This window comes from Glossina fuscipes, unplaced genomic scaffold, assembly GCF_014805625.2.
Source record: "Glossina fuscipes isolate IAEA_lab_2018 unplaced genomic scaffold, Yale_Gfus_2 112, whole genome shotgun sequence".
NCBI lineage: Eukaryota > Metazoa > Arthropoda > Insecta > Diptera > Glossinidae > Glossina > Glossina fuscipes.
Genome location: NW_023998455.1, coordinates 4042487 through 4063368, shown reverse-complemented (window position 1 = coordinate 4063368; position 20882 = coordinate 4042487). Strand labels below are relative to the sequence as shown.

The window sequence follows — 20882 nt, the reverse complement described above, 5'->3', positions numbered from 1 at the left end:
GTTTTGCGCTTTTTTTTTTTTGGTTTTTGTCGGAAAATATTGGCTTCGATAACGTTATTGTTGTTGTTACAGTTGAATGGTTAATAATGAGTGTTGCATGTGTTTCCGAAAACGAGCGCGACACGTAATTACAAGATTTTTATAAAGCTTGTGTTGAAAACAAGCGAAAAAACAATAAAAAAAAAAGAAAAGTGTATACAATAAAAAAAAAAACAAAAAAATGCTAAACGAAATGAAAAAACATATGCGCATGTAAGTGTAAATAATAAACAAGATTTTGCAAAAAAAAAAAAAAAAATTTCATTAAGTTCGTGCTAAAGTCAATATTAAAAAAAAAAAAAAAATTAAAAATTATTTTAAAAAAGTGTTGCAAAGAAGTGTTTTTTTTTTTTTTTTTTGATTCGTTGTTCTGTTTTGTTCTCTAACATAAAATCTAAATTCTTCGCTTTTCTTAAACTTTTTCGCGTTTAAATGATTATGCATGGTACCACCACTTGGTATAAAGGACCACAATTGGCTCATCATACCCATCACGCTGACTATCATCATCATCATCATACACAATTACGTTCGTATCCGTCATTTGTGTTAAGTGGTTCGTATCACGATAACTCATCTTTGAACGTTTCAACTGGTGGTGCTGGCTGTTTAACACCGAACGGACCCAGCGCTACACCAATTTTAGTGGAAAGTTCTTATGCCGGCATTAATCAATTGTCAGCTACGAATATTGGAGCCTCTCAGTTAACTATTTTAAGTCCAACAATAAAAGTTGAACAAAACTTTGCTGAACCATTAAGCAGTGTTGAGGATTATGCTTTGAATTTAGAATCATCCGGCGGCAATAATAATATCGAAGGAACATTCAAGGTAAGCCATTTATTTCGCTTAACTATAAAAGAAAATAAAATTTCACATAATTATCATATTGTAACTAAGAAGTTTTTTCATGTTTTTTTTTTAAATTTAGTTAATATTTTTAAATTGCGTAAATTCAGTTAAGCAAAATAGCGACAATTGTCTTTCCGATCAACTATTTCAAAATTTTCGTGGAACACCACGAAAATCATGTTTGCTCAGCAATTTAGTTTTGATTTGTCCCATTCTATTCTCATCTTGTTCAACACTATCTCCTTATCCTAGAAGTTGAGTTCTTTAAAATTCATTAATATACTAAGTAAAAGCACATGGTTGCTTTTGGGAGCTCATTAATAAATTAATAAGCAGTTTATTGGCTTAAGGGCAATATGTGATATAAATACAATCTGGCAGAAAAGACTTGCAAACGTTCATCCGTAAATTCTATTTGACATGCGCTGGTGCACAAGGGCTTAAGGATATCGCCTTTGCATCACGAGAACTGATTGATGCTAGCTTTCAGTGCTACATGGCTATCAACAGTGGTACCAAAGCCGCTCCTCTTAGTTGAAACGGAATTGCTTGGTTTGACACGATACATGGTGCTTTTTAAATGATACACATGTTGCAGATTATTTTTATTCACCTTGATGAGAATAGTTTCGATAAATCGCCTATCAAGTAGTAAGTACAGCGATACGGTTTATTTGAAAGTAACGAAAAAGGAAGCCAGCGCTAAATTTAGTATGCAACACGAGGCCAGTTCAAATCCTTGTAGCTCAACTCGGTTTTTCTTTACAGCTTGACAGGGTTCTCCGCCTTTTTTTCTTTTTCCAAATAGTTTTAAGGAAAATAGATGAAAAAATGCACTCTAACCGCAGTGTCTCTTTACTAAACCAAGAACAGCAATAAGATTAGTTTCAAATGTCCGTCTTAGGTTGGCAAAAGGATTTAAGTGTAGTCTTAGCATAAAGAGGTACGTAAAGTTAGAGGACTGTTCCGATCTTTATGCTTATTATTCTTTCTCCACCAAACACCATTATTTTCGAAATTGGCTATCAACACCATTTGCTTATCCTAACAGATAAGTTCCTTGTATTGATTAGATAAACTAAGTAAAAGAGTGCAGTCGCCTAAGAGCGAATTTTTGTCACCCATCATTGCACTGCAGGCTCAGCTTTTTATGTTTAACAAACACTGTAGACTAACTCTAGTTTTAAGCTAGCAATCCGTTTATTATCTAGCGAATTTCTGAACTGATGAGAGCTTAAAAAGCGGGCCACAAACATACGATCATAGTAAGTGCACTTCAAGCACTTTTACGCCTGAAGTTTAATATGGTCTTATTTTTAAATAATTGGCTTAAGATTAACATTAATAGAATCGGCAAAAAAAAGTAAATAAATAGATAAAAATCTACTTCTTATTATTAAAAGCCAGTTATTCATATGTAGAAAAAGGAAAGGTCCTCCTAGTCATCAACAACATAAAAGAATATGTGCGAAGTTTCGAGCGAAGTTTCGATCGAAGTTTCGCGCTTGAAGAGCAGGTATGTAGTAGGCGGAAAGATTGTGTTAGATCGATTTTAAATTCTACCCTATTTAAGTATATACGTATCCTATTAGATCCCTTGTGAATATCTCTGGACGAATTAATTTAATAAAATTTAATTTCAAAATAAAGACAGTCAGCCTATTCTTATACTTAAATTAGGAAAGTTTCGAATTTTGGTGAGCAGCATAAAAGAAGTCATAGTATATGCGGTATTAGATATATTTGCTCTTGATAAGTCTTTACAATTTGATTATTGACCGAATATATTCGTTTGAAATGAAACAACTATGAGAAGATTATATTCGCTAAGTGAATTTATTTGATTAGAGCCGGAAGCTATTGGTAAAAATTTCCGAAAATTTTCTCAACTTTCTTCAAATGGCGGTTTTTGGCTACTGCCTCCTTTTTGAACTCCAACTTAAAGCAGCAGGTAGCTACGGGTAATAATGATTCTTTTTAATTTTTTTTTTTTTTTTTGAATTTGCAATAAAATTGATAAACGATATCTGTAAATGATATTGATACGACCTTTCTTACATTTTATATATTGGCTCATGACTTCTCGTCTTTGGACTTTTGTAAAAAAATTGAGTCCTGGAGTACCAACTTTTGTGACTTTTCCATATAAATCTGCACTCATTTCGCCAATGAAACGAGTAATCTTGATGACTAAGGTTATTGAGAGTTCATGTGCCAACGTTGTTTCAAAGTGAAAAAATCCACTAGAGAAAGCATTTGGGATGAGCATTTCATTGAACTTTTCTCCCATTAAATCGATTTTATCACGAAATGTATACCAGGTTGCGCCATTTTGCTAAAGTCAGTTATCGGCCAAGCAGAAATCATCGACTTTGTGCCACTAAAAGTAAGTAATCATATTTCTATAGCGTTCTTTACTAGGTGCAATGCCATCTTCAGACCACAAGCCTCACCCAATAGTTGACATTTTTTCGCACACGTCTCTTTTCGGAACACCAGATGTGTTTCCTTTACACCAAGGGGGCAATAGTCCATTTAACCAAATATAATGTTCATCCCGTTGTTTCATTATTTTCGACATAAGTTTTAGCAATTTGTGAACGCTGTATAGCTAGCAATGCACATATTGTATTACACAAGCAATGCGAAGGTTCCAATCAGGTCTCAATCAGAAGTGAATATATTCCGTGTGCACGTGATTTTAAAGTTTACCTATAGGCTTCACTCAAAATGTTTCATTCATATGCGCAGTTCGTTGTCTTTTCTAATGTTATTTTCTTTATATTCCCAATCTACCAAGAAGAAGAAGATCTTTCTACTAGAAGAGAACTTCTAGAAGATAAACTTTCTACTTCGGCTATGCTTTGCTATGTAGTCGTAAGACTTGAGATATATTTGAGTATAAGTTGGGCTATTTGTGGTAATTAATTGGTCAAAGTTGAAATAGCTTCTCTAAGAGTCAGGCCTTAGAAGGAAGGAAACACTTCACTTATTGTTGAGATAAGATTTTTTTATTAAAATTTTTCTATTAAAATTTCTAAACTCGGCTTTATTGGAAACTCTGGCGTAGTTGAGATTTGAACCCGCGGCGATTGACTTATTAGTCGTGAAACCTTGGCTACACCATTTCTCATGCGGACAAATACGTATACATTTATATTTATATATAGCCGCAGTCGAGATTTGAACACTCGATCGTTGAGTTGTTAGTCGCGATCCTTGCCTTGAATACATCCTTTTATATGTATATATATATACATAGCCGGGTATAAGTAGCCGAATGAGCAAAGGATCGCGGGTACAAATCTCAACTACGTTAGATTTTCCAATACAGGCGAGCATAATATGATGCTAAGGTAGCCGGCGGACTCTAAATCCATACTTGGAAATTTATTAACAAAATATTCAGACAACAAATAATTAATAAATGTTATATATTACATAATATACTACATTATGTTTAATGTTTATTAAATTCCGCTTGCCAACGTGGCGTATGAAAAGCGTTAAATTCGTCGTTCAATACTAGGTATCCGGCAATCCTCAATTGAATGGGTTTGTGATATCAAGTTTAAAAATTCTGCGTGAAGAGAAGTAGATATCTTCAGGCACTACATACTCGTTTTTAATGTAGTGCACGCCCATTTTGCTATTCCTGGGCGTACTATATTTACTTTTACTGAAATCCGCCAATTTGTCAGGTATTTTCTGTCAATCGTTACAGTGGCCAAAAATTAAGATAAGAAGATGAATTTTGAGGCGATCTGTTCACATACACGACCACATTGCGAAAAAGAACTAAAACAATCTCGGAAATTATCGACAATTTTTTTTAAATTTTCGTCTATAATTTTCGATCTCGATGAATAAAAGCCTGGTATTCAAATGTTCGATAGAAGCACTGACAGGGTGGGTGTAAAAAATGTCGGGCAGTGCGTCAGCAACTAATAATAAAATCTTAATTTTAACTTATTTCCCATTTATTCTAAAGCACACTGGTCTAGATTTTAGTTTTCGGAAGATCGCGAGTAATACACGAATATATTTTTCTTTTCATTGCTAATTCTGGGCTGAGAAAATATTATTTCTGTCATAACAGTAATCAACACAATGACAATCGATCGCTAGTTGGGAAGTAAATAATTTGTTCTTCTCCCTTAAATGCGTTCAAGTCGTTATTCTTAAAAAGTTGAAATATTCTCATCGCTTCAAATTTTCGAACTGCTACACTACATGGCGGAAATTACGGTTAAAAGCTTACAAGTAAAAAACAAAAAAAACACAAGAAAATTATACTCAGTCGTAACTGATTCTTTTATGCCCACCACTGTTGTCCTAGACACGACAAAAAAAAATAAACGAACAAAATTTTCATGTTCTATAATATAAAGTGGGCGCGGCTGACTTTTGCTCTTTTCAACGCATAAGCGTGTGGGCGTTGTAAGCGTGTTCTTTGAAAAGTTTCACTTCAAGGTCATTTTCAAATACTTTTGCAAAATTGCAGGCGATATCTTCATTTCCGCTAACGGTAGAAGGTTTATTTCAACAAACGTGGTGACTAGCGAACAGACGGGCATTTGTAGATTCATTCCAAATTTGGACCAGGTCAACAATTTATGTAAGTTGTGAGGTTTTGAAGCTGGTTTCTGCCCCTTTCAAAGGCACTGAAAAACAAATTCATTTCTGACACACTATAATATTGGGTGGGCGTGGTCAATTTTTCCCCTTTTTGTAAAGATGCTACTGCATCGCCCATAATATATGCGTTGAAATTCTAGCACATTTATCTACTATAGTGTAAGAGTAATGAGCAAAAAACCAATTTTTTATTCCGTTTGAAAGACAAAGGTGAACTCAGTTTACGTGGTACTGTGGCTGTGTCCTTCGGCTGATTTGGCTCATTGTCGACAATAGCGTGATTGCAAAAATTTCCAATGTTTTTCTCAAATTTGAAAACGATAGCTTCATTTTTGCGGCCACGAGAATAGATGGAACAGTATAAGTAACAGACGGACAGACGGACAAGCTTAAATCGACTTGGAATTTGGTGCTGATAAGGAATATATATATACTTGGTGTGATGTGGTTGGTGCTTCCTTCTGGACGTTGCAAACGTTATTGTGAAATGACCATAATCCGCATCCTTCCCTGATGGGTATAAAAATAAGCAAAAGTTTGTAGAATGAATATTTATTATTTTATTAGATTTACATGTCATATTATACATTATAATATGATAGAATGTAATAAATAATTAGTTGAATATAATGTACTTTATATAGTATGTGACATAAGAGATTTGTTTGTACCTCAGATATTTCTATTCTAAGACTGTGTTCTTTGTCATTCATGAAAATCTATTGGTTAAATAAACCGATATCATCTGTTTAAAGAAAACCTTGAAACTCTCGCAAGACTCGAGTCTATACATATAAATTATAATACTTATATAAAACGTTCATTTTCATTGAGTTGCAAACGTTAATGCTTTGGCATTCAAATTTTGAAGTCAATCGGTGTTGTTTTCATTTTACACTATCTCAGTGTGTCTAACAAAGAGGAATGAAAGAGATTATAATGGACTGGTGTTCACTATCGCGCTTCGATTCGTACAATGAATAACGAACGACAATAAGATCTTGCATGGGAACTGATCAAAAATTGGCTCGATTCGATTGTGTTTGAGCCAAAACAAAAATATTTTACTTGCAGGTGGAACACATGCGTGAAAGATAGGCAGACAGGCACACGGACAGACGGACAGACAATCTTAGATTGATTTAGAAAATGTTTCTGAATCGATCCGTATAATAAAAGGCGGTTCTATCTGAAATCCTTCTAAATATTGTCTACATTCACACAAACTTAATATAGCACAACTTGTAACACAACTTGTTTACAGCATCATCACAGTTGCAACAATAATGACAATTAAAAGTTATAAAGGGAAACGAAATCTTTACAATATATTGCGCTGTTGTAACTGCCAGATATCGATTAACGGTTGACTGAAAGCATAAGAATGTGCACCTTACTGATGCATCTGTAGCGAATGATGAAAATGAAACTGAAATGCGCTTACGAAGAATGAATATATGGCGTTGAAAATACGATCACAATGCCAATGGGAAGTTGAAATACTTTATGTAACACCAACAATAATATCGTCCGTCGATACTATATCAAAACTGTCTAAGAGAAAGAGACTAGAAAAGTTGGGACAACTTCGTATACAAAAATTTACAGACAAACGCAATTAACCCGATTATAATTCGACGAGTCTTGTCGAGAAATTTTGAAGAACGTCTTTCTTTGAAAAATCGTTATATGGAGAGCGCTCAAAAAAGTGGATCGATCCGAATCATTTTCAACAGCATTCGTGCTTGGTTCAAAGCCGCGTCAGTGTACAAAATTTCATTAAAATATCCTAAAAGTTTCGACCTGTATGTTGAATACAAAAATACATGGACGGAGGGATAGACAAGTTTCTACAGATTCAGACTCCCCTTGTTCCTAATAAAACATGGGTTTACCTTAAGCCCTTCTCGGTGTTACATATGTCCACAGAAACTTAACACACTCCGTACCATAAGTGGTGGTACGGTATACAGACATATAACAAGCAGTTAAAAATTTTGAACTGTGTCGTCGTGGATCTTATAGCATACATTGCTAGTACACATAGTATACATTCTGACTATGATTAGAAATCGCAGCTAACCAGATTACGGACATCGCAACTAATTTAGGAGAAAAGTAAGTAAAGAATAGCCGTTGTAAAGACCGGTATGTGAATATTGCAACCACACTAAGTATCATAAGAAATCTGCTCTAAGTGGCACGATTAAACAAAAACTCGATGACGTAATATTGAAATACTTTACTTGAAGTGCAACACCGACAGGTCTAACATAATAGTGAAATATTTCACTTTTACAAACCTATCGAAAGGTACGTGAAGTGAATAAAGGGAATGAGATAGCGAGGTAAGAGTCATGCCTATACAGACTGAACACTCACTACAGCTACAACCAAAGTAATGTCTGCCGCGTTTGAGCTTTGAGCTCGCGAGGACTGATTTAGTAGGCGCTGGGCTTACTTATACGAATACTCTTGCATACGCTTAGTCTTACATTAGCATTGCAGATCTCGAAGATGTCGTAGAAAATCACAACATTGCACATATCTTGTCAAGTAGTGCGAATAGATGCCAGAAGACCTATTTACATAGTCGTAAAACTTTGTCGGAAAAGCCAAAATTGATTGGTGCCTGCTTGTCCTTCAATCAATTAAATTGATCCCTAAATTCTGGCACAACATTTCAATTTTAATTACGTAACAATTATTTTCGGATAGTTTACCTTAATTATGCCACGCAAAGTAAGTGGATGCGTATAATAGCAAAACAGTAACTAATAAAAAGATTTAGTTCACATCTACATAAATTATGGCAACTGAGGCCGTATCCTATCATTTCATATCAAATCAAAATGGATTGCATTTCAAGCTAAATATTTGAAATTTGGACTTTCAAAATACTCAAAGAAATATGAAAATTATATTCGAATTTTCCATGAAAATTAAATTTTTGATACGGACAGACAAATGCTACTTAATAACTGCAGAGTCCTATAATCACCAATGCTGCACATGTACGTTGTTTAGACAACATTTGATGCTATGATAATATTTCTGATTTATTTTAAACGAACGGAAAGATCAAAATTGTCGACTCAAAATATTTCTAATAAATCAAGACGTTACTGAGAATAAACTAAAATGTCTGCCTCGGTATTTTATATAAAGAATTTCAATTTTCGCAGACAAGTTTTGAGCCGTCAACCAACCAACCAACCAACATGCCAGCACATAATTCAAAACTTAATTACAAAAGACGAACAACAGAATTTAAAAAAAAAAAAAAAAACCAAAAAGAGAAAAGAAAAAAGAAAAAAAACAAACCGAAGGAACCGAACAATATAAACAAAACCTAAATAACAACAAACGTCATAAAGCTAAAAAAGTAGGCGTTCACAAGCAAAACAAAGGCAAAAATCACCAAAAAATAATTAAAACAAAAGCGGGAGTTTTACCAAATGCCTCTTAAGTCTCTTGCATATATATAAATATATATATCTATATACATTCACGTAGTTAGTTGTGCAAGAGATCTCACATGAAAAAAGTTTAATAAAAATTGAAAAAGTGAAAACGAAAAACACGCCCACAGTAAAAGAAGATAAAAAGAAAAAAAAAAAAACACAACAACAACAACAACAATTCCCAAAAAAATACTTAAAAATCAATGCTTTACGTTGAAGAGAAACAAACAAACGAGAGTCTTTGAGAATTTAAGAGAACAGGGAGCATTCGAACAGTTTTGAGTTCTTTTACATGCAGTGAGTGCAATAACTTGAGTGTTTTGCAAAAATGTTAGAAGAGAGCTTTTATTTTCTTGAGCATGAAAAGTGAATTACGATGAAAAAGCTTTAAAGAAACTTTAGAAACGTTATCCTGGTTGCAATGTTAAGCCACCAGGATATGTTAAGGATTGTGTCTTGGATAACTAACTAGTAAACGAATACGAAGCTCAGGATGTTAAACATTTGAAATTAATTAAATTAACATAAAAAAATAATATTAATAATAATGATATATAAATGAAAAGAAAATATTGAATGAAAGCGAGACGTTCGCCTTAGGATCAAAGATCAAGCTAGAAAAGCAAAAAAAATTAATGGTTTGAATAGGAAGGGAAAGCTTTTCAGATAACATACCTTTTGATAGGAAATGTAGAAAAATACAAATCTTATGATTTCGATGCATGGCGATGTTGGGAGTCATGTTTGAACAGGTTAAACGAGAAAGACATGAATTCGAAGATTCCGCCAATTATAAACAATAGCATTTTTCGCCTCTATGATAGGGGGGGAACTCATTACGAAATAATAATTTGGGGCTTAATAAAAGACATTTCAGGTCGAAAATTTCGACCAGAATGGCTGATAGCACGGACACGTCAGTGGTCATTGGGCTATTTATAGAAAAGTGAGCAGACGAATCTTACCTTAGAAACAGGGACAAGGATCATTTTCGGTCGACATTGCTTATTAAAATGTCAAATGTCAAAGTTTTCTAACAAATTAACTATGTCCGAAAATATGGTTTACATTGCGATTTTTCTACTCTGAATAAATTACTAATTTCAGAAATTCATAAACACGTATTAGAATAAACAGGGTCGATTTTCTTTACTTTTAGACCGAGCGTATGATTTTCAAAGAGAATTTCAATTAGTAGATCTTCATCTTTAATATGGTGGAACATAAGAAGTTATAAGCCTGAGTTTCTACTCCGTCTCGCAACAAACGTCAGCATTCGGATCAAATTTTTTATGTATTTTTCGTACTAAAATGTTTTGTAGCGTTTATCCTTACGTTGCAGTAAGTTTTAGGTGGTTTGGAATTTCTGCTTCTACTTCATTGCAATTTTTATCAACATTTTTTCTTAAATCAACTCTTTTTCTCGACTGAATATGGAAAATGTGTACCGCCAAAATTGTTTATTAATTCCTTTAAATAAGGAAATAGAAGCACAAAGAAACGCCGGATACATTTAAGGGCTTATTTTAAGTGACTATCCGCACTGGAAGGAAAACAGTTTACATTTTTAATAGCGATAAGCGTGTTACGGACTAGATTATTCTATAGACTAGATATATTCCTGGTGATGAAATGTGCTTTGTTGTATACTTACATTGTAACAGGACTAAAGTAGAATAGTATACATGCGCAGATTGGACAAGACTATCGTCACTATTGGGAAAACGTGTACCTCCTTCTCATGGAATATCTCTCAATGGAACTTTTTATAGCAGCAGCAAATAATGTAATGCCGACTAGAGGTAAAGGTTGCGAAGGAATAAAAGGGGGCTTTTTCTCGACATTTTTTTTATTTCTTATACATGGCAAAGGTTATTTACTCCCTGGTTTAAAGTTCAGGAACGGTCAATTGGATGATGCAATATGTCAATATTCTTCCTCTTAATTCCAAAACGATGCAGCCATAATCTCTTTGTCCCTCTTTTTTCATCACAGATTGCTCACGTTCGTCGGGCTACTGAAGGCGAATTGTTTCACGTAGAATTCATGCATGCGACTTTTGCTGTTGGTCTACATAAAGAAAGTCTTTTTTCCCAACTTGTTTTGGCTCTGCTTGCCAATACCGAGGGAACATTAAATATTCAGATGTTAGATACGCCTCGCTTTGTCAGAGGGCAAGACAAGCCGCACATCTGGTCTTATTCTTAAAGTGCTGGTCACGGTTTTTGTCGATTATCTAACTTTCAGGGACAGTAAATGATGCTTTTTCACTGCGTGCGCTATCGAGGACCGTGAGATTAAGCCTTCACGGCAGGAACGCATACAAAAGGCTTGACAACCATCTGCCCAATGAATAATATCGCTCAAGGTCATATTCAGTAAAAATCGAGCTAGCATCATCAATTTTTTTCTTCTTTGCATCATCAGACATCAACTTATTCCTGTTTCGTAAGCGAATTCCCGTTCGAAAGCATAAATGATCTAAACCCTGTTCTTCGGGACAGCAATTACTTAACAAAAATTTTCTCCATTGTAGACCATACAATATACACAATACAATAAATGTACCGCATAGACTAGGACGAGAAGATAGCTCCTGCATAAGTGTCGGATTTAAGGCCTGCTTTCAAGTGTCTACACAAATTGGCTTAAACGCTTAAATGCGAACTAAGCAAGCTTTAAATGCATTATACGCATTGCAGGACCATTCAATAAGTAACTTGAACCTAAGCTTCATTCGCGTTATATGATGTCTTGCTTCATCTATAAAGGTTAAAAAGCGCTGCAACGTCGCAAACTATTCTAAAGAACTTAAAGTTTCCGTTAAGGAGAGAAGCAAAGCATTTAAAATATTTGAAATTTTTTTTTTCATTTATTGTTTCCTTTTTATTTAACTTTCTCTCTTAACTTTGCATTGTTCAGTGTTTACAATAAATAGTCTGTTTATAGAGTCAGGTTAAATTCTCTAACATTGTTTGCGTTGTTCTTGCTTGCATTAACAATGCATGAGGGTGTACCCATGTTGTCGTCATTTCGCTTTACATTTGTAGATGAGAATACTTGCAATAGACACACTATGATAAGTTCAGTGTCATCTGCGTGCCTTTATGATGCTTATAAAGAAACGGCTCTTATAAGGCATTAGATGCTAAAGGGCAAAGCAATGTTAGATCTAAAGTAGAATAAGAACGAGTAAGAAAATTAAATTCTGTCGTAACTGTTATCCTAAAAAAGGCTAAAGAAAAAAAAAAGAACTAAATTTTAGTGTTCCATAAATTGGATGGGCATGGTTGATTTTTTCTATTTTCAGAGTAAATGTGAAAATTTATATGGCGTGTGTGTTATCCTTCCAGGAATGGAAAGTAAAGGTGTTCACATAGGCATGTTCTTCGACCGGTTTAAGTCATTTGTAAGGGATATCGTCGCTTTTCCGAACGCGAGAATGTTTATATTTTTCAGATTGTGGACAGTTAGGCTGACGGACAGATGGACCATTGAACGGGCAAAGAGACGGACATGTTTGGGTGCAATCTGTATTTAACGTTGGTCAAGAATTTGTATTCTTAATATGACTTGTAAGGACTGCCCCTGCGTGTTTTAAAGGTATTGGAAAAAAAAGCAAATTTTATTACACAACATTACTGGTCAGTTTTTCCCCATTTTCCACTGTTACTACCGCATAGAATGTACGTTCAAATATTGGTAAAATTATTTATTCTCTTCTAGCTAATAAGTAATGAGCGGAAAACAAATTTTTTATTCCTTTGAAAAGGGCAGATTATCTCACTTCACCTAGTACTGTAGTCGCGCCATTCGATCGATTTGAATATATATGAATATATATGATTATAAATAACTTTCGATGTCTTTGGTACATTTAAAGTCGATAGCTTAGAATATTTACACATATGGGCACAGATAGAGAGACAACCGGACAAACGAATATGCTTAAACCGATTGAGAATTTGAGACTCCAAAGCTCCCGTCTAAGCGGTGCAAACGTTTCGATGAAATGAATATACTCCCATCCTTCGATGACGGGTATGAAAATAGACCAACGTTTGTTTTTATTGTTGCTGTTATTATTATTGTTATTACTGATCTTGTTGTTCTTGTTGTTGACGGTGATACTTCTTTTAAATGAGTCATTAATTATAAAAGCGATTAAAAACCGTTTATATATATATATAAAATAAAAAAAAATTATATATATATTTAAATTTTTAATACTTCATACGCGCAGCCGTTGACACAAAAGTGACGGAAATTTAGGACAAAACTTAAATCGTTTTGTTTAATTATAACAAACGATATCAACTCGTTTAATAAATCGTTTAATTAATAATTATATCCCTAATAAGCAAATAATTTTATCCCTAATAAGCAAATTTGTTTCGCATCATACTTAAAAAAAAATTATAGGCAAAAAGGGTTTGTGCACTACTTAGGCAAAAATTTAACAGAGTTGGACTAAACAGGAAAGCTTCTGTGGATCGTATAAAAAGTTCGACGCACAACATAGAGAATATGTGGAAAAACACTAATCATGCTGAGGATAGTATGATGATATAGTTTCCCCTTTTCCCAGCATGGTGTACGGCCAGCAGGAGATGGAAAGGCCATGGGTCAAAGAATTGCTTCTATTAGTTATTATTATTGCAATTAATTTAGAGTGAGCAATAAATTCTAAGACTAAAATCTTAAAGCACTGACGTCGAATACTGTCACCTGCATTGAGCTTTGAATCCTTCACCTTTGACTTGTTCGTCGAAATGTTTCGCCCATTAGGCACCTTAGGAGGATAAAACTGTTTATAATATTTGGAAATTTTATCAAAAAAGTTATTAAGACGTTCGCTAATCTTATCAAATAAATTTATTTTATGAAAATTTATTAATTGCCCCGAGAAGAAGATTTTCTCAACATTAGATAAGCCATGTAGCTGGCGATCAATGGAAAGTTGAGGGAAAGCCCATAAATGAATGAGATAATAATCTGGTCTTCTTTTTCAAATTTTGATCATTCGTAAAGAAAGGATTTAATCCAGTCTAGACAGTTGAATCGTTGCCAAAGTTGAGGTGGCCCACTAAGCTGCGTATTTTCTTTTTCTTGAGGTTCGTGTCTTTGTTAAATAAGTTTTTGCCAAGTTACGCTTTATCGCGAAATAAAAATAAAAGCAATAAAATAAATATGAAAAGAAAAACAAGCGAAAGCACTACAGTGGACAATAGTTCACCACCATTAAATACCCTATACCACCCTACATGTATTCATGTCGCCATTGTTGGGATATGGTTCAAGACATCGTTGAATACGAACCATTTTCAATAGCGTTGAAGTCAGTGCACCAAAATTTCATCATATTATCTAAAATTTTCTGTCGCATAGGTCGAATACAAGAAAAGAAGGCAAGCAAATGGACATACGGACAGACGGACAGATGGACAGACAAAGTTAATTCGTTTCAGACGCATAAATCGGTCCAGTAGTTCTTTAGTCTATATCCGGCGTGCATACAAATAATGTCTTGGGTATTTACCCATTAAATATCACTCATACGCAAGGTAAATTATTAATCAATTATACGTATGTTAAACGACATTTAAATTATATATGCAATGATGCTTACTGCACGCAGTATGTACTAACGAAAAATGTGTCTTATAAAATTTTCTTTGTTAACGGGGTTTGCGTCAGAAGTCTCGGTTCTTATTTATTGACCAATCAATCAGGAGACATCTCCTGTACATGTAACAGGCGCACGAAGTGCGAAACTACTGATAGCGATTGAACGAAGCTTTTGAATTGTTACTGTTATATCTTTATCCACCGGGTACTCGTTTTAGCCGCGCCAGCATACCAAGGTATGATGAAGGTATGACGATATGCTAAGATGAAATTAATCGAAATCGAATGAGACTAATTTGTTCATCTTTAAACCTGATCGAAACGAAATGGGTCGGGAAAGTACTTACGACAAGATTAAGCGAGATTTGAAGGAAAATTTGATTTTCGACTTGAAAACTTGCCTCGTAAGCGATGATGCAAGACAAATGGTAATAACGACTACTTAAATATCGATTTGTTCTGCGACAGAGGTCCTATTGAAGCAAAATTCTTTTGGACCTTGGATCACTAAAAGATCAAAATCGAATTGAACCAAGTAAATATTGGACCGAAATCATTGTTTCTACCGGACCAAATTCTCATAGGATTAATATCACGTTTACCTAACGTTCTGTTGGGCAAGCGGGCTATTAGGTCAACATTCTTTACACCAACACCATACTGGATCCAATTACGAAGAACGAAAAAGGGGATAAAGCCGCTTGGCTATCCCTATTAAACTATTAGGCCACCCTTATGTTGGGCTAATTAAACCAACACTTGTTGCATTGCTCTTGTTTGCTTAAGACATTGTGAAGCGGAAGCATTTGCCGTTGGAATCATTTTAAGGAGACCTTTGTGAAAATACGTTATGCGTTTGAGATAAGGGCTTTCAATGGTTATATCCGCTCGATACAAGAGATTCGCCAAAATCTGTCAGTATATGCTAACGGTCCGATGACCGGTAAAAGAAAGTCGATAAATGTTTGTGTCTTGGCCGGTGAGCATTTAAGATACGCTTAAGGCAAATATCGCTTTTATTTTGATTTCATCCGTTTATTTATTTCCTTCTCCGTCGAGAATTAAATGTTTTCTATTTTCATCTAACACTTACGCGAACGCAACGCAAGAAATCCTTTTAGGACATAAATAAGCGTTTCTTTCTTTTATTTACTTATTTTGGAAAAGAGAATACAAGTATAAGTAAAAAAACAAACAAAAAAAAATGCCTTCGTTTTTAACGTGAACGTGTACTGTAGCTGCGTTTACTAACAGAAAAACAATGGTAAAGCGTCGATAGCATCAGCAATAGCATCAGCAGCAGCAGCAGCAGAAGCAACAGAACTTTACTGCGTCTTTTATTATTCTATGTAGGTAACGATGCGTTTGTGTGTTTTCATCCTTTTTTTTTTTTCTATTATATAATTTCCTCACATACATTTAATAAAAATGTATGTTACAAGTGCAAAAAGAGATTTTCTTTTCCTTTTTTCTGTTCTCTACGGCTGCTGTTGCTATTGTTATTGCAACGGAGTGTATTTGTTTGAAATGAAGAAAAAATACATATATATATATATATATATATATATATATTTATAAGTGTGTATAGGAACTGGCGCGCGAGCAATTTTTTTTTTTCTTTTTGTCTTTCTTTCTTTAAAGGTTGCTAGAGTTTACACACATATCAACAATTTTTTTCTTTCATTTTTATTTATTTGCTTTTTTATTTCCGTTGATTAACAGTGCACTGGAGGAAATTTTTTATTTCGTTTGTTTGTTCGTTTATTTTGTTTTTCATTTTCAGTTGTAAAGAACTTAAAATTTTGTTTCTTTTTTTTTTATTCTTTTATGGCATTTGCTTTTTATTACTTTTCTGCTTTTCTTTTTCTTTTCTTTTTTTTTTATAATCTAATATAACTGATGTTTTACGAGGGAGTTTGACATTCAAATTGAAATAAATAAGTGATTAACTAAAAGAGAGAATTACTTAAGTCTAGTTTAAGAAAAGAGATGTAAGATCTATTCGGAAATAAAATCCAATCCAACTTTATTTAGTTTCGGATGAATGTTCGACCAAACCACCACCACCACCACCCCGCCCCCCCTTCCCGTCCTCATCCCCCTTTGAAGCATAAAAGCCAACCTGGCTGTGCTTTATGTGGCTTTAATTTAACAAACAAACTGACATGACCGGGAAGCGGCATGCCTGAAGGAATTAACTGACGGACTAACAGAGCAACAGATAGGCGAAAACGAACAGATGACCTTAAGAGCTATACGTGCGTACTCGCCATGTAAGCCTAACCTCACAGCGCCTGATAGTACACGACTTAATTTGATAAGCAATAAATAACGCTCCCATGGAGTAGGACGATCTATTTAGAAGTAGCCCTACTACTCTTGAGGTCCCAAATGAGAAAGAGCTGGTTAGCTAACTTTCTTCAGCTGGATTAGCCTCGAGGCTTGTCCACACTCTCATTGTTCAACGGCCCTGCGAAACTTCGGGATGACTATTGCCATCACGATACTCCTTGGACTCAGGACTCATAACTAGAACTACAAGATTCCATTCCTATGAACTTCCTCTACGTAAAGATTGGTAGCGAGTGAGCCCCTGCCCCTTGTGGAGCTTAAAGTTACATTATGACGCCTTTAGCACTACTTTACGCGACCATAGTCACACTTGCCTTTGGACCAACCATACAATCCCGCTTAGCCAACACCGGAATACTCTTGCTCAAGATATATTTGCCTTGGGTGCTACAACTGATACGGTCTGTTTCACGCTATACACTCCAATAGGAACTGTCAATAGTCCATGGGAAAACAAGTGCTCAAAGCGAAGCTTGTTCCAGTGTACCCCTGAACTGTTTAGGAGGAAAACCTATCATCAAATTATAGACAGTGCAAAACCTTAAAGTTTTCTTGGCCGGCCAAGGACCGTTACCAGAGATCACCACGAGAAGGTGAGAGTCCTGGCACATTTATGTCCTAAAGCATAGTTTATAACGTATAGGTAGCCGAAGAAAAACCACAGATGCAGGGATGTATGGGCAGAAAAGTTCAGGAAGGTGGATGATTAAAACAATGGATAGGTAGATGGTAGGTAGGATGGATAGGCAGACAGTGAAGGAAGTGAACGGGTAAGTAAGAACTTGCAGCTAAAGACGAGGTGATCGCAGAGGCAAAATTGAAAGTTGGACACGGAAGAGATTCCTGCCACTAACGTGTACGTAGAAAAGTGAAACCATAAATGTAGGAATGTGAAGGGGGAGAGATGGATGGTTAAAAACGGCGGTAAACAGACAGACAAATGAAGAAGGGTGGCCGGAATACGTTGCAAGCTGGTTCTAAATTGTCTGAGAGTTCAAAGCACTGGTTATTTTATGAAAATCTGCGTCATTCGGGTAAAAGGTTTTACTTTTCATCTCGGTAAAACTCAAAAATCGCCTCAAAAAGAAGGAGGACCTGGTGAGGTAATGGTGAGCGAAGTAATTTTAAAGGTCATTTGATCGACCGATATTCCAAAAAGTTCTCTCTGTCGTAATCGGTGACCCATTTTCGCAATTCTTCAACTTTGGGGAACCGGTGGTCTGCTAGATATGCCTATGTCGATGTGAACATATTGCAGTCAGAACGATACACGAACGATTGGGGCAGAATAGGCCCCAATAGGTTCATGTAGTCCAAGATGAAGATCACTCAGCAGGTTACTCTTACTGGAGACGGACGGATGTGTGCTTATTGAGATACCTACCTACTAATAACTGTAAAATATATATATAAATTACCATCGAATAATTGGCTTTACGTTGAACACCTTGACACGTTGATAGCATGCAACAATTAATAGCATTTTACTACGTTGCTAAGTCACACTTTGTTGTTAATATCTTTGATGTAAAACATTTACTGATCGCTAGAAAGCTCTTAAAATCTTTTTATTTACAATGCATAGGACACCCATTCATGCATTGGATCTCTTATATACCCGCCCACTCAATGATAATAAAAGCCAATTGACATCTAAAAGTAAAGTAAAGCAAAGCACGAGGAAAGCTGAAGAAGGCAAATAACTAAATAATAATAAAAAAAATAATAAATAAAAAAAGGGAGAAAAAAAACGCTTTGAATCATAACGTAAATGCAGCGACATACAAATGTCAAGAGTTGACTGGAACTTAATACCTATTACATGTGCTTTCATCATAGAACTTACAAACATTGAAACACATATTTACACTCATCCATAGACACACACACACACACATACGCATGTTTGCATACACACAAATAGCTGATGGCACAATATTAACTTGAAAAGGTATGAAAATAAAATCAAATAGAAACGAACAATAATAACAAATAAGTAGAAGAAAATGAAAAAAGAAGGACCAAAACATCTCTTCTGAAAGAAGAGCACGTTATGGAACGTTGTGAACTTCTTAAAGATGTTATTGTGGCATTGGTTACACATACACACACACACACACATATATATATATATATATATACACATACACACACACAAATACACATACATACGTAGCAGCTGTTGTAAAGCATAAATGTCTTATGTGAAACCAAATGTATATACGTGCATGTGTGTGTGTGTGTGTGTGTGTGTGTGTGTGTGTGTGTGTGTGTGTGTGTGTGTGCGTTTGTTTGTGTGCGCGTATATAATTCTTCTATACAATCTTAAGATTTCTTCCTTTTTTTTTTGTTTAGTTCGTTCGCAAAAACGAACGTCTGACTGAAATTGCAATACCGGGAAAAAATACATTTGTGTCGATGTATCATTCAGTGCATAGGTATGTAAAAGTGTTTGCCCCCGTGTTTGTGTGTGTGTGTGTGTGTGTGTATGAAAAAAAGCACGCTAAAAACGTATAAAAGAAAATCAATCTCTTGCTGGTTGCTTCCTTTTCTTTTATTCGCAATACATTTTTTTTTCTTGCTGGTTAATGCTTTCTTTTGCTTGCTGGCTTGCTTGCTTGATAGTAAATGTTGCTGCTGATACGGTTTTTTTTTCTTTTTTGTTTTGTTTTTTTGTTTTTTTTTTTTTTTTTGTTTTGTGCAACTCCTGGCGTTTTATTACTTTTTTCTCTTTCCGTGCGGGGTTTTTTTTTGCCTTTTTTTTTTGCTCGTATCCTCGACTACAAGGTTCCACATCTTAAAAACCCTGCCATTGCTGCAATGGCATAAAAAAATTCTATATAAATGTATATAAGTATATATAGAAAAAATTGTGCAGTAAAGACGAAATAACAAAAAAAAAAAAGGAAAAATTGTGGAAAAAATAAAAAAAAAATCGTAATAATAGTAGTCGAGAGTGGCAGTGGAAATAAAAAATAATAAGAAGTGAAAAAAAAAAAAATATCCACTACAAAACACATGCACCACATCTATAAACGAGCATACATACACACATACAAGCATACGTACATATGTCCTGGCCTCGAAAAAATAAAAGAAAAAATAAAATAAAAAAAAAAAAAAAGAACAGAACGTAACGCTTCGTTTACTGTAGCGATGCCAGTTCTCCAGTTGTTTCTAGCATACGTAGCCAAGATGTTCTTCATATATTGCTCTGGCTGGAGAACTATAACAAAAGAAAAATCGCGCGCGCATTCATTCTATATTTAACTAAAAACACATACACGTAAACGCAAACAGAAACAGAAACAAAAAGATAAACATAAACACGAATCCAAACAAAAGTACAAGCACACGAAAAGTATCCCAATCACAATATATATATATATAAACACACATACACACACACACACATGTAAACATACACACATATACTACACTCTCATGCATAATAAATATATAAAAACACATAAGTAAACCAATCCAATAATAACAATAAATGATAAGTAACACAGTAACGTAAGAAAGAATGAATGAAAGAAAGAATTCTTTTAATTGTTTTAAACAAAAACAAAATGAAGCAGTGTTAGTTAGTGTAAAAGCGGTAATATAAACAACAACAAAAAAATAAATAAATAAAGAAATAAATATTAAAAAAAAAAAAGAAATAAAAATAAAAACAAATTGAATTTTTCTCATTAAATATCTTTTATTCAATTAATCATCAATAACATTGGCTCGTTCGCTCGTTCGCTCGTTCACTCGTTCACCCGTTAGTTCTTTCGTTCGTAGTAGTAATAATAATAATAATAATAATGATAATAACAATGGTGATAATTAGTCGAGTTAAAGCTGATAAATCTGTTTACATATCTAGTGATGAACGCACAAACACAAACGCATCTATAT

At 34.6% G+C, this 20882-nt stretch overlaps 1 protein-coding gene across 1 annotated transcript in view; it reads left to right on the top strand.

Moving 5' to 3' along the window:
• The first annotated feature begins 341 nt into the window (after positions 1-341).
• LOC119639099 (zinc finger protein rotund) overlaps positions 342-20882 on the top strand; it is a 128922-nt gene continuing 108381 nt past the window's right edge. The window contains exon 1 of the mRNA XM_038036297.1: positions 342-870. Coding sequence (XP_037892225.1) covers positions 472-870 — 399 coding nt within the window. The 5' untranslated portion in view covers positions 342-471. The remainder of the gene's footprint in view (positions 871-20882) is intronic.